At 39.0% G+C, this 15811-nt stretch overlaps 1 protein-coding gene across 13 annotated transcripts in view; it reads right to left on the reverse strand.

Moving 5' to 3' along the window:
* Positions 1-15811, reverse strand: part of IFT81 (intraflagellar transport 81) — a 140652-nt gene that overhangs the window by 16044 nt on the left and 108797 nt on the right. For 12 of the 13 annotated variants that reach the window (XM_030860290.3, XM_060283151.2, XM_030860291.3 and 9 more), the window contains 2 exons: positions 10059-10187; positions 8885-8974 (listed from right to left, as the gene is read on the reverse strand). In XM_030860290.3, the coding sequence (XP_030716150.1) occupies positions 8885-8974; positions 10059-10187 (219 nt within the window). Of the gene's footprint in view, positions 1-8884; positions 8975-10054; positions 10188-15811 lie in introns of all 13 variants that reach the window. The other variant, XR_011376676.1, reaches the window with a different exon arrangement.

Raw genomic sequence — 15811 nt, forward strand, 5'->3', positions numbered from 1 at the left:
GTACAAAATAGAAATAAATTCCAATGTATCAATAATAAGAGTAAATGGGACTAAACTCACCAATTAAAAGACAGATTCTCACACTGTAAAGCAACTATACTCCAATAAAAATTTTCTTAAAAAAAGATTCTCAAACTGGATGTAAGAAACTATATCCACACAAAATCCAACTATATGCTATTTATGAGACTTATATAGGACAAAAATAAGGATGTAGAAAGCTGAAAGTGAACAAATAAAAAGACATACCAAGCAACACTAATCCTAAGAAAGCTGCCACACTTACGTTAACAGCAGACAAAATAAGGCTCCTAGACAAAAAGCACTGCAAGGAATAAAGAGTCATAAAATAATGATAAAATGAATAATTTTAAGTGTTTTTTTTAAAAACCAGGAATCTTTAAATTGTGGTAAAATACACATAAAATTTACCATTTTAACCATTTTTAAGGCTACAGTTCAGCTGTATTAAAAACATTCACGTTATTGTGCAACCAATCTCCAGAACTCTTTTCACCTTGCAAAACTGAAACTCTATACTCATTACACCACAAGTCCCCATTCACCAGGAAGTTTTGAACAACACATTTAAGAAGCTTGATCTGACAAACACATGGAGAACCCAGCACTCAACAACTGGAAAATACATTCTTTTCCGGATAAGGTCACTAAAAAAATTATGTTGGCCTCAGCTCTCTCCATGGCCACACTTAACTCTCAAAGACTGTGGAGCTACACTTTAAAAATCCTCAAGGAAAGAAAGCATGATGTAAGGGCTTTTATGCTCAATCAAGCAGTTGTTGAAATATTTAAGGCAACAAATTCTAGATTTGCAAGAACTCATCCGGTAATATTGCTCTACTAAGCTTTGAGGACTCTACTAGAAAACAAATGAGAGACAATAAAAAGTAGGAAAATGGGCAGTGAGAGGATTGTTAATGAGCACTGAATCTGACAAGTACAGGTATAATACTAAAGACAAAAGTGGGAACTAGGGTAATAGAACAGAACATAAATGTTATATGCCCTGACAGTGTAGACACGATACCATAAAACCTGCAGGGAGGGGAAGGGGAAAAGAAGGTGGAAGGTAGAATGAATAAGCCAGCTTCCTCAATTTTTAATTGCTGGGGATGGATGGGGGAATGTCAAAAGATATAATTTAAACCTGATGAATCAAGTCATAGTATAAGCATATTACAAGTATAAAGGCAAACAGTAAGAAAGACAATACAAATGACCAAAATTAGGTGCTAAAGCAAAGGGAAGGAGAAGTTAGAGGAAAAATACCAATTTCATCCCTACTCATAGTGGGGATTAATACATACTATCAACAGAAATGGATGATTAATGGTGGCATTACAGATATAACCAGTAGAGCAAAACCAGAGCCAGAAAATATGAGAGACACAGACACAGAGAATGAACAGAGGAATTTATTTTTATAGGATTTAAAGTCAGAAGCAAAACATAAAATGCACAAAGACCAAATATGTCTACATATCAATAAATATGAATTGGCTAAACTTATTTATTAAAATAAACCTTTCAGATTATGTCACAACACAAAACACAGTTCAAGATCTACTCAGAGACACACCTAAAACAAGGTAAATTTTTAAAAGCTGAAAGCAAAAGATGGGCAAAAGTATAGCAGGCAAATGCAAACAAGAGGAAGCAAACATTAGTATCACTCAGAGTTGACTTCTGGCACCCCACCAAAAAAAAAGCTTTTGTTTTTTTTAGAGAGTAAGAACAAAGGTGTGGAGATCAAACTTCAGGTAGCCAATAAATAATTATCCATTCATGAATTTTCAGAAAATTTCTGGAAAATATATAAGGAACTGTTATCAGTTATTATTTCTGGGGAGTATGCTAGGGGTGGAGTGTAGAGAGAGAAATAATTTCTATTCTTTCCCTTAACCAATTCCTTACAGTTTGAATTCTGGCCAAGAGCATGGTTTTACTTCTATAAGAAAAAGCAATCAACAAGAAATATTTCAGTGAAATCAATAATTACCACATTGTATATATACTCTAAAACAAGTATTTTAGCTTTTTCCCATATATTAGCAATTATATGTATTATGTCATTTAATTACATATAAATTTATAATTTATGGAACGGCATCTAAAAAAACAAACATGAAGATTTTCAAGATGCTATCTAACTCTAGATAATTATAAAAGATTTAGATAAATATAAGTTGTGATTTTCAAAGTCTTGAGATTTTCAAACAATTTTCAAACAGTTATGAATATTCAAATTTATAACACAATGCAAATAAAAAGAATGGAAATGTACTAACACTTCACTATAAAATTTCCTAAATATTTGAGAGTTGTCCATGAAAACAAGAAGTATAAAGTATTTTTAAGAACTCCTGCACTTTAACAATAGGATAATACATCTGTGTAGTTTTGAGTGTTAAATATACTTACACAAGTTAAAAATAAACACTATTCAAAGCAGAGAACAATTATGAATTTCAGTTAATATTTGGCAACAGCTTAAAGTCAATGAAGCAGCTTGTTTTTTCAGTATACTTTTTATTACAAAAGTTTTCTGGGTAAAAATAGAACTATAGGGACTTCCCTGGTGGTGCAGTGGTTAGGAATCTGCCTGCCAATGCAGGGGACATGGGTTCGATCCGTGGTCCGGGAAGATGCCACGTGCCGCGGAGCAACTAAGCCCGTGCACCACAACTACCGAGCCTGCGCTCTAGAGCCCGCAAGTCACAACTACTGAGCCCACGCTCCACAACTACTGAAGCCTGCGCGCCTAGATCCTGTGCTCCCCAACAAGAGAAGCCACTGCAATGAAAAGCCCACGCACCGCAATGAAGAGTAGCCCCGGCTCGGCGCAACTAGAGAAAGCCCGTGCACAGCAACGAAGACCCAATGCAGCGAAAAAAAAAAAGAACTATACATGGATGTGGGAGATTAACACATGGAGCTAAGCAAAATGAGCATCAAGGACTCACCAACTGCACTGAATTCAAACATTGAAAAAAACTAAAAAGTTAATGAAAATGTGGGCAAGTTCTATACTCTTAGATTTTTTAAATTATGGTAAAATATACATAAAATAAAAATTATTACTTAAACCATTTTTAAGTGTGCAGTTCAGTGGCATTAAGTACCTTCACACTGCTGTGCAACCATCACCACCATCCATCTCCAGAACTCTTTTCATCTTCTAAAACTGAAACTCGGTACCCATTACTTTTCAACATGGCAGAAGACAGAGATGAAAATGCTTAGAGGACCTAGGCGCCCCTTGACTTGATGAATGTGTTAAGAACTGGAGAGTTGTATTATTTGAGAATAGTAGTGAGACAGCTATATTTCTTTGTAATGGAAGAGGCAGGAAGTACTTGACATACAGAGAAACCTAGTTAAATTGTATAAAAATGAACTGCAGGTTCTGGTTACATTATTATAATAAATGACTTTTTTCTAATTTATTTATTTATTTTTTATTTATTTTTGGCTGGGTCTTCGTTGCTGCACGCGGTCTTTCTCTAGTTGCAGCGAGCAGGGGCTACTCTGTTGCGGTGCGCAGGCTTCTCATTGCTGTGGCTTCTTTTGTTGTGGAGCACGGGCTCTAGGTGTGTGGGCTTCAGTAGTTGTGGCACGTGGGCTCAGTAGTTGTGGCTCACAGGCTCTAGAGCACTGGCTCAGTAGTTGTGGTGCACGGGCTTAGTTGCTCTGTGGCATGTGGGAATCTCCCCAGACCAGGGCTCGAACCCCTGTCCCCTGCATTGGCAGGCAGATTCCTAACCACTGCACCACGAGGGAAGTCCCTATAATAAATGACTTTGCAGAATTAAAGATCTGGTATATGATTTTACTTAGAAAACAATTTAGTTGAAAAGCAATAGTATTCCTTCCTTTAAAACCATTTTTTAATAGTTATAATGATAAATACCTTTTTTAAAAGTCCTTATGTATTAGTCATTGCTGTTGCAAAGTACCTTATATGTGTTATTTAATTTTACAACCACCCTATTAAGAAGGGAGTAGTTTACAGGTGAGGAAACTGAAGTTTATAGAGATGAAGTCATCTACCCAAGGTTATCTAGGGTCTGCCTGATTCTCTAGCCCATGTTCTTAAATCATTCTATCCATATTGTCTCCCTGTAATTAGCACAATTGGTACCCTTTGCTTTTCACCTGCTGACATTTAGGATAAAGCTTATCCTAAATCTATGTGACATATGCACTAAATGGCCCAAGACTGACAGATGGCACACTTTAGTTTCATACATTAAATGGTTCTTTTACTGAACTAATAAATTATCAATATATTTCAAAAGAATTAACAAGTGTGAAGCAGAATGGCACAATATAGAGGAAGAAGGCTTTGAACTCACAGAGACTGCAGTTTGAGTTCTTGTGCCAACACTTAAGTCATCTTAAATAAGTTATTTGACTTCTCTAAGCTTCAATTTCCTTATCTAAGGACAATCTGAAAATATTTTATAGTTGTGAATATTAAATGCATGAATGAGAAAGCATTAAGAGAACACTGTGAGGGCTCAATAATAATTATTTATATAATTCTGTAGAGGTCTGCTTCTAGCTCTAGATGATTCTTGCCACTTATATTTATACTTGATTTTTAAAATACTTTTAAAAATGTTCTGTTAATAAAGTCAACAAATGTTTATTGAACAACTACATTGTCCTAAACGTGGTTCTATAAACCAGACACTCACAACTCTGGTAGATATTACTGTAAGGACCTTAATAGCAAATTTTTTTTAACTCCCAAAATAGAGAATTCCCTGGTGGTCCAGTGGTTAGGACTCCACGCTTTCACTGCTGAGGGTCCACCCAGGGTCAGGGAGCTAAGATCCCACAAGCTGCGTGTTGTGGCAAAAAAGAACCCCAAACACAAAAAACAAAAATAAACTCTAAGTACACGAAGTAATTTCATTTGCATCATATAGTATTAAACCAAAACCCAAGAGGGTCTTTCCTGAAGTCTTCTCAGACTTCATCTAGTCTTACTCCATGCTCTTTTCGGTAACTGCATCTTCTCCTGAGCTATGATCAAACATCACATCTAGGCAGATGATTACACACTTCAACTTGAGCCCCGATATCTTCTCCTGAACTCTTGCTGGATATTAACTTTGAAGTGTCTATAAGAAATTCATCATTTCTCCTCTTCTTCGTCCACTGCTACCACCAAAACTAGCTCTTCCTCATCCCTAATCTGCACTGTTAGTGGTTTCAAACCTCAAAATTATCTTGCTATCTCTTGTTCCCTTGTCTGTAATTAGTGTTCTTCCATATACCATTCAGATCTATTCCTTCTTGTCCATTCCTTCCACCAACACTAGTTTGGGACCTCATTCCCTCTAACTTAGGCTATCGAAAGGCACTTGATGTCACTTTTATTTGTTGAAAAGAATAATTATAAAGACTATGGCAAACAAGGGAAATATATTAACTGAATAGAACCTTAAAGTAATTAAACGCAATGTATACTACCATTCCAACCATGTAGAAAAAGTATATATAAGAGGACAAGGATAAAATGCAAAGATGAACACTGTTCAGCTGTTAATAATAGGATAATGGGTGGTGTAGTAAAGATGTTAAACAGCAGTCCCCAACCTTTTTGGCACCAGGGACCAGTTTTGAGGAAGACAATTTTACCACGGACCAGGGCAGGGTGGGGGATGGTTCAGGCAGTAATGCCAGCGATGGGGAGCAATAGGGCGCGGCAGATGAAGCTTCATTCGCCTGCCTGCTGCTCACCTCCTTCTCTGTGGCCCGGTTCCTAACAGGCCACAGACCAGTACCAGTCCAGAGCCCAGGGGTTGGGGACCCCTGAAGTAAAGTACCCAAAGTACCCATAGCCTCTCCAGAAGGAAAATTCTCTAGGCAGCCATATTTAGTACCATATCACCCTCCTTTCTTCTGATCCTTACCCACAAGCATAGCCGGTTACACTAAGGATGGATCCTCGGTCTGACCCAAGGATAGCCAGTAATCTCCGAGGTAGTCTGGTGTGGAAAACTGCCCCCAAAAGAGAGGAGCTGCACCAGGAGGTTAAATTAGAAAAGGCAGAGAAAACAGGGCAGTTATAGTGAAAACGTCAACATATATGTAGAGAGAAAGGCTACAGTGTGAGATATGAACAATGAGGAGCCATAAGCGAGCTAAGGTTACAAGTATGCCAATCCAAAGAATGGGGAGAAACTAAAAGATGGAGAAAAGAAACATAGGCAGACACACAGCTGGTGGCAGGCACAGTGAGAAGCCAATACAGAGTGATTCACTGAGCCATGTTATTGGTGTAGTATGAGTATGAAGAACTTGGCTCTGCCATTTACCAGCTGTGTAACCTTGGGCAAGTCCTTTACCCCTCTGTACCTTTATTTGCTCATCTGTGTAAAGGGTGGTTTATCTAACTGGGTGGTTACGAGGCCTGAATGAGTAATGTAACAGTGCCTGGCACACAGAAAGCACTTGATAAATGCTATTACTATCACATTCATCATCATTATCCACAAGCTCCTGCTAAGGTTCCTGAAGCTTCCCTGAGCCAAAATGCTCGGCAGAGAAGTATAGTACCTCTACCTGCTCCAGAGAGACTATAGTTCTGATCCTTGGATTTCCAAAACAGCATATTTCCTTTAATGTTCTAAATATCCTTTCAATAAAACTCTTCATTTAAAATGTAAATGGACTTAATAAAAGAACTACAGGCATACCTTAGAGATATTGTGGGTTCTGCCCCAGATCACTGCAAAAAAGTGAATATTGCAATAAAGCGAATCACATGAATTTTTTGGTTTCCCAGTACATATAAAACTTATGTTTACACTATACTGTAGTCTATTAAGTGTGTAATAGCATTACGTCTAAAAATGTATATATTTTAAAATATTTTATTGCTAAAAAATGCTAACCACCATCTGAGTCTTCAGCAAGTCAATCTTTTTGCAATAGTAACATCAAAGATCACTGAGTACAGATTACCATAACAAATATATAATAAAGAAAAAGTTTGAAATATTGCAAGAGTTACCAAAATGTGACACAGAGACACGAAGTAAGCAAATGTTGTTGGAAAAATGGCACTGACAGACTTACTTGACACAGGGTTGCTACAAACCTTTAATTTGTAAAAAAATGTAATAAAATGAAGTATGCCTGTATTTACAAACAGATTTATTTTACTATATTTTATTTTATTATATATTTTACTTTTACCATTAGGGAGAAATTTTACCATCACCAGAAATACATATAAGTGTTCCCTTTTGTCTGTAAGTTGCTGACTCAAGAAAAGCATTAAGAAAATCAATTCTTTAGAACGAACCCATGAAAACAATCCTTGATGTCCTCAATCTGAAAACCCTGCTCAAAAATCTCCTTTCTGGGGGCTTCCCTGGTGGCGCAGTGGTTGAGAGTCCGCCTGCCGATGCAGGGGATGCGGGTTCATTCCCCGGTCCGGGAAGATCCCTCATGCCACGAAGCAGCTGGGCCCGTGAGCCATGGCCGCTGAGCCTGCGCGTCTGGAGCCTGTGCTCCGCAATGGGAGAGGCCACAACAGTGAGAGGCCAGCGTACCGCAAAAAAAAAAAAAAAAATCTCCATTCTGAAATCTTCCTTTCCTGACAATCATTTCATTTCCTTATTTCCTTCATTTCCTTCCCTTTTCCTTATCAGTTAAGTATATGATGCTGATTATATTTTTTCTATATTGTTCTTAGGTTGGGTTATCTTTTATTTTTCCTAATTTCCTCATGTGTTTGTTCCCTCTCACCTATGACAGTATGAACCCCAGAGAACAGGGACTTGTCTCTTCCATTTCTTTCGTGGCAGCAGGAGTGTATAATGAAATAAGCAGGAGATTTAAAATAAGATGCTAGAGCTGCTAGAGTCAAGCCCCAACTCTCTCACTTCCTACTTCTCTCTTTGGATAAGTCACTCAACCTGTCTCAGACTCCATGGCATTTTCTATAAAAAAGGAAACAATATCCATCTGATTTCAAAGTCCATGTGATTTCTCACTCTGCTTCTCTAACTCTGATAGATGGCATTCATGAAGAGTTTTATAGTTCCATCCTTAGGCACATGCAGTACAGCTCACATTCAAACCTAAAATTACTACGTGGAGAACGATAAAATAACAATTGTTAAGGACAAACGGCGAAGGCCACCTTATCTGGATTTGTGGAGGGCATTTACCTTCTCACAGTTTATCTTTAAAGCAGTGCCTGGAATTAGCTTCCAAGTAACTGTATTTCATCACTTAATCATAAGCCATCATGGTTTGCCCCCCATCCTGCTCCCTAGCAAAGCAAGTTCATTAATCTAACATTAATTTGTCACCACTCGTTGGCAGACTCTGAACTTTTACCTGGCCACAGAAGAATGTGACTTCATAACTCTGACATGAGTATGATTTAAAGCAAAAATCTCATTTGGCTGCACTTGTGATTTTAGCTTAAACTCCTTCCTCTCCTTCTCCTTCTTCCTCTCCTCCCCTGCCCCCGCCCAAAATTTATGACAAAACAAACAGCATAAATTAAACAAAAACTGTTGTAGGTCACATTATTATTCTCTTCTGCAGAATCATATAAAAAATAATAATTTATTTCCAGAAATTACCCAAGTAAAATATTTGGGATTCTAACTAATACAGCTGAACAAGAGAGAGTATTAAAAGTATCACAAAATTACCACCTAGGGGGGTGGGACAGGGAGGGTGGGAGGGAGATGCAAGAGGGAGGAGATATGGGGATATATGTATAGCTGATTCACTTTGTTATAAAGTAGAAACTAACACACCATTGTAAAGCAATTATACTCCAATAAAGATGTTAAAAAAAAAGTATCACAAAATTAAATTCACTTACTTGACATTTCTGACGCAATTGTCGTAGTTCTTTTATAACTGGAGCTAGAGCTGATTTCTTTTCAGATACCAGAGAATTTAGTTTTTTCACCTGTCATTTAAACAAAATATATGACATCTAAGAAAAGAACTCAAAAGAACAAAAATACCATAAAGGTATTTATTGAAGTGTTATATATGAGTGAAAAAAACTATAAATTACTTCAATGTCAAACAATGGGGAAGTCATTTAGTAAGTACTGATTCCTCAATAAGAAGGAATATCATTTAACTCTTCAAAATGTCAATTATTAAAACTGCAAACCATTATGGGAAAATATTTACAATCTAGCACTGAATAACTAAAACAAATTACAAAGTTGCCTTTATACAGCTTTGTATTATGTAAAAAGTATACAATTATGTAGGTTATATAAAATACACATAAACATAGACGAAGTGATATTCAAGATAATTAATAACCCAAAAGGCATAAGTAATGACCAATCAGAATGGACACCAGCCATAGAGATGAACAGGGTCTTGGAGGCCTCTGCTGTACTAAATGTTCATCTTTATAGGAGTTAGAATGTGGTGAAATCCAGAGGGTTCTGGGACCAATGTGGACAAGACAGGTGGAGGTGGGTACTCTGAGAGTTTGGGGCAGCAGCTATTTACCAATAAGTAGTGAAAGATTTCAACATTTTAATGCCTGATGAAGCTGTATCCGTGCATTCTGGCTGAATAGCAGTCCTGAATACAGAAAGATACTAAGGACATACACAAAAATGAAATAATTGTATTAATTTAAGTAGCATGATTTGGGGAAACTTGTTTTTTATCTTAAATATTTCTTTAATACCATGTAACTTTTTTTTTTTGGCTGAGCTGTGCAGCATGCGGGATCTTAGTTCCCTGACCAGGGACCGAACCCGAGCCTCCTGCAATGGAAGCACAGAGTCCTAGCCACTAGACTGCCAGGTAATTCCCAATGCTATGTAACTTTTACACACTTCAAAAACCACAAAATTGAACAACCTCTTTACAACCTCATTAGAATGGAAAAAGGTGAAAGAATGTAAAGAAAACATTGTGCAGAAATGAAAATTTGAATGCTTCACTGAAAACAGAACACAAAATATCTGCCTCAGAGGTAGACCATAAAACAAATAAACAAACAAAGCCTGTGTAATCACCATTTCAGACATGTCATCCAGTGTTCGTCCTTTCACTTCATCAACTTCACTCTTCAGGGCGGATACTCTTTCTAGCTCTTCTTGGGTGTAACTATATCCAGATATACCCTTTTTCTCCTCAATAGCTTGCTAAAAGTAAAGAATAAAATAGGTGTAAAAAATGGGGTCCACAAAATGGGTGTCAAAACCTTGATGATTCCATAATAAGTATATAGATTTAATAGGTAACAATAAAGTCGTAAATAAAGTAGTTTAAATCCTAAAGAACAATCTTTATTGACTTCAACAATAATTACGTTCCTTTATACGTTATAAACTTATACTGAAGAACTGAGAGGATGGAGCGCCCATTTGTTGAGATGAGGAGGACTTGGGAGGAACAGGTGAGGGAGTAGTAAAGATCAGAAGTTTAGTTTTGGACATGTTACAAATCTGAAATCTCTAGCAGAAATCCAGAGAGTTCAAGATGTTGCATATACAAGACTGAAATTTGAGAAGCAACTGGAGATACAAATTTGTGAGTTGTCTGCATAGACAATATCTTTAAAGCCATAAGAGAATAAGATCACCAAGGGAGTGAGGGTAGAGAAGAGATCCAAGGCCTAAGCCTGGGGAACTCAAACACCTAGGCTTTGGAGAAATGAGAAGAAATCCACCATGGAGTAGGAACAGGAGTGTTAGTAAGGGAAAAACAAGGAGAGTGCAGTGTGCTAGAAGACAAGTAAAGAAAAATTTTACAGGAAGAGGGAGTTATGAACTATGTCAAACACTGCCAATAGGAAGATAACTAAAATGAATCTGTATGGACTAATCTCAGGATATTTTCAGTGGATACAGTGGGTGCTCTGCCCTAATCTGTTTATTATGTCAGGATACCCATCCCGTAGCTGTTGTGAGAATTGGTATTTTGATGACAGTCTACAGCTGTCCCTTCTTCAAAGTGTACCCTTGGTTTAACAGGAACTATATCACACCACTTCTTGGGTGGTAGTAAGAGGGTCCATAGCAAATTACTGACTGACACAGGGGTCCAAAGGGGTAGCCCTCTTGCCTAAAGATGAGACCAACTCTGTGATGCAATTTATGCTCCAGAGCTCCTTATGCAATCAGAATGAAATTGGACTCCAACTGAATCCACTTTTTCCTCTTGCTTCATCTTTTTTCCTAAGAGCACTCACTGAATTATTCATATGAGGAGGAATAAGAATTCTTGTTTCAGGTTCTGCTTCTAGAGAACCTGACCAAACTACAAGGATGGGCTTCTAAGGTAGGATCACTCCCTAGGTGAATGGAACTGAGAGCCCTATCACTGGGGGCAAGCAGAGTATCGTTAGTCCTAGGCATGTTATAGCAGTACAATTGCTAAGACTGGTGAACTAGGGCAGAATATAGGTGGAAGGGATTATGGTGGGCATGACAATGGAAGGCTTGAATCTCCTTCAAGAGAGTTTGCTGAGAGGAACAAAGTTGACTGACAGCCATAACTGCTGCCCCTCTGGATCCACCATCACGTTCACACCAAGGCCATGCTTCCCCCAGGCTGTTCCCAGCCAGAGGCTGACCCATTCCTGCCTGACAGGGAACTCCTCTAATTGGTGACTGGCTCAGGAACTCCCCATCATCCCAACCAAAACGTCCTTAAAACTGTGCTTACACCCTAAGGCTCTTCCTCTCCAATCCTCCTTCCTTCTTCTTCCTTCACAGAACAGCCTAAAGGCATTTAGAGCCTAAAGGCTTTCCCTGCTGCCTGCTGCTCAATTCTCTTTACCCTTCACAAAGGCTTCCTCCAATAAATCTCTTATACATCTAATCCAATCTGGGCGTATGCTTCTTGGAGGACCTGAACTATCACAGGAACATACTAGCTGGTACAGTGTTGTTGGTGTTCAAGAAGCATGAAGAAATCGTAACTATAAGGACTATGAAATTGGGGTGGCTGTTGCTAAGCTCAAATGACGGGCTCAAATCCATTAATCAGTAATTTAAAGCAAAGTGATAAGTCAGAGAACCTCCTTAGGAGCTTTAAAGAAACCCTCATTTCCTGTGGCTATGAGGCAGAGAGAGCTGAAAACCACGGACAGGACTTAAATTGTAAGACTGGCAAAACTTCAGAGAAGGCTGAATATGTCCTATGTCAAAGTCAGGGCTCTGATAGGGAAGGGAAAGGGTGCTGAGTCTGAAATGGGGATAACTGGATAGGCTCACTTGAGAACCTTAAAACCCCAGATTATCTTTTATCTTCTGGGCAGTGGCAAATGGCTTAGCTTGTTGGGTCAGGGGCCTGGAGGAAGCAAGATAGCAAGACTAAATGACTGGGGACAAGGAGGTCTCGGGAAGAGGCATCTGGATCGAGCTATAAGAGTTAACACTAAGTGTGAAGATCTCTTCATCACATGTATATGGCCACTGGACAATGTCCACAGTAGAAGAGGCACTCAGCAGCCGAGTGGAAAGGATGATTTGGCCTTTCCAAAAAGGCCAAAAAGGCTGACAGTAGATGTCAGCCAGCCTCTGTCATTGGCCACCCAGTGTGTGGACAATGGGCTCATGAACAGAATGGCTATGCTGGCAGAGATGGAGGCTAAGTATGGACCAAATAACATGGGCTCTCTCACTAATGCGCATCTAGCTAATGCTACTGCTAAGTGTCTGAGCTGGTGGCAACACAGACCAATCCTGAATTCTGGGTATGGAATCATCCCTTGAGGAAACTGATCATCTACTTAGTGGCAATTTGATAACACCAGATTCTTTCTACCTTGAAAAGAACAACACTTCATCCTGAATGAGACTGACCTATATTGTGGGTAAGGGTTTGCTTTTCTTGCCCACAGCGCTTTAGGCAGCACCACTATCCAAAGGCTCAGAATGTCTGGTCTACTGATGTGGAATCCCACATAATATCACCTGAGACCAAGGGACCTACTTTATGGCAAAGTAGGTATGGCGATGGGAATATGACCACAGGATTCAGTCACTGTACCATACACCATCCAGAAAGCTAATGGCCTGACTGAATAGTGGAAGGGCCCTATGAACGTAAAGCTAAGGTGCCAGCTTGGAATTCATGGCCTGTGAAGATAAGTTCTATTCTTCATGATGGAGTGTATATCTTAAACCAATGCCCATTACATGGTGTTGGGTTCCAAATAGATCCAAAGACCCAAAAATACATGGGTCTTGGAACCATGAGATGAAAGTATGAGTGTTATCACTCACCAGAATTCCAACTCATACACAGGGAATTATACTTCCCTTCTTGACAACTTTAGGCTCTGTGGGTATAAATGTTCTGGTTTCCGTAAGGCACATGCTTCCACCGGAAGGCACATTGAGAAGCCCTTTAAACTTAATGCTCTGCCTACCATCTTGTCACTTGGGCTCCTCATGCCCACAGACCAGCAGGCAAAGAAAAGAGCGATTTATTGGCAGAATATTTTAAGGGTATACAGATGCTGTTATATAATGAGGGACAGATAGGAATAAGTTTGGCATTCAGGTGATCCATTAGGGCATATCTTGGTACTCTCATGCCCAGTTTTAACAGTAAATGGGTAAGTTTACCAACCACAGCCTGATAAGGGCATTGTACTAGAATCTCATACCTCTTAAGGATGAGGGACTGAGTCATCCCACCAAGTGAGTCATCTAGCAGTCCCAACCTTTTTGGCACCAGGGACCAGGTTCGTGTAAAACAATTTTTCCACAGACGGCGGAGGGTGGGGGTTGGGGGGATGGTTCAGGCAGTAATGCCAGCGACGGGGAGCGGCAGATGAAGCATTGCTGGCTCGCCTACTGCTGACCTCCTGCTGTGCAGCCCAGTTCCTAACAGGCTGCAGACCAGTACCGGTCCATGGCCCGGGAGTTGGGGACCCCTGATAGACCACTGGAGGTGCTAGCCAAAGGTGTGGGGAATCTAGGATGGATGGTAGAGGAAGGAGATATTGAGTATCAATTATGTCCTTGGGACCAAATGAAGCAAAGAGAGTTTTAATTTGTCCTCCTCACCCTCCTGTTTTCCTAGAAATTTTGACCAACTGTAATCCTGTATAAACTATACCAGGATGGAGTGACTTTAATGTGAGAAGCAAGTAGATCTCAGGAGTACAAGGGGTGGCTTATAGTGAATGCTGTTGGTGCTCTACTCAAACCTCATCTGCAAGCTGCAATGAGTGTTGACTGCTAATGGCTCACAGATGTCCCCTTCTCCAGAACATGCCCTTAGCCCAATGGGGGCTGCCTCATCTAGAAGGTTATACCGTGCAATAGCCAATGACTGACTGATATGGGAGTATAAAAGGCCAGCGCCCTTGCCTCAAGGTGGAACCAACTTCATGGTGCAATGTGTGCTCCAGAGTTCCTCATGGGATCTAAATGAAGCTGTTTTCAGTCGGGAATACATCCTTGCTTGGCTTTTTTCTGCTGCTCCATCTGTTTCCCTCATTCCCTTTCTTCTGAAGGTACTCCCTCCCTCAGTAAATCATTTGCACCAAGTATTCCCCTCTCAGGCTCTGCTTCTAAGGAACCCAGCTTAAGAAAAGATGTAAAGCAAAAACTGATGGAACTAAAAGGAAAAAGATCATAGATATTCTAAAACATCTTTTTCAATAACTGATGGAATAAGCAGATGAAAATATAAATAGAAACATGAATATATGGAGGCTAAACAATACACTACTTAATAACCAAGAGATCACTGAAGAAATCAAAGAGGAAATCAAAAAATACCTAGAAATACATGACAATAAAAACACGACAACCCAAAACCTATGGGATGCAGCAAAAGCAGTTTGAAGAGGGAAGTTTATAGCAATACAATCCTACCTCAAGAAACAAGAAACATCTCAAATAAACAGCCTAACCTTACACCTAAAGCAAATAGAGAAAGAAGAACAAAAAACCCCCCAAAGTTAGCAGAAGGAAAGAAATCATAAAGATCAGATCAGAAATAAATGAAAAAGAAATGAAGGAAACAATAGCAAAGATCAATAAAACTAAAAACTGGTCCTTTGAGAAGATAAACAAAATTGATAAACCATTAGCCAGACTCATCAAGAAAAAAAGGGAGAACACTTAGATCAATAGAATTAGATATGAAAAAGGAGAAGTAACAATTGACACTGCAGAAATACAAAGGAACATGAGAGATTACTACAAGCAACTATATGCCAATAAAATGGACAACCTGGAGGAAAAGGACAAATTCTTAGAAAAGCACAACCTTCCAAGATTGAACCAAGAAGAAATAGAAAATATAAACAGACAAATCACAAGCACTGAAAATTAGACTGTGATTAAAAATCTTCCAACAAACAAAAGCCCAGGACCAGATGGCTTCACAGGTGAATTCTATTAAATATTTAGAGAAGAGCTAACACCTATCCTTCTCAAACTCTTCCAAAATATAGCAGAGGTAGGAACAATCCCAAACTTATTCTACGAGGCCACCATCACCCTGATACCAAAACTACACAAAGATGTCACAAAGAAAGAAAACTACAGGCCAGTATCACTGATGAACATAGATGTAAAAATCCTCAACAAAACACTAGCAAACAGAATCCAACAGCACATTAAAAGGATCATACACCATGATCGAGTGGGGTTTATCCCAGGAATCCAAGGATTCTTCAATATACACAAATCAATCAATGTGATACATCATATTAACAAATTGAAGGATAAAAACCATACGATAATCTCAAGAGATGCAGAAAAAGCTTTGGAAAATTCAACACCCATTTATGATAAAA

Source organism: Globicephala melas, chromosome 13 (assembly GCF_963455315.2).
Source record: "Globicephala melas chromosome 13, mGloMel1.2, whole genome shotgun sequence".
Lineage (NCBI taxonomy): Eukaryota > Metazoa > Chordata > Mammalia > Artiodactyla > Delphinidae > Globicephala > Globicephala melas.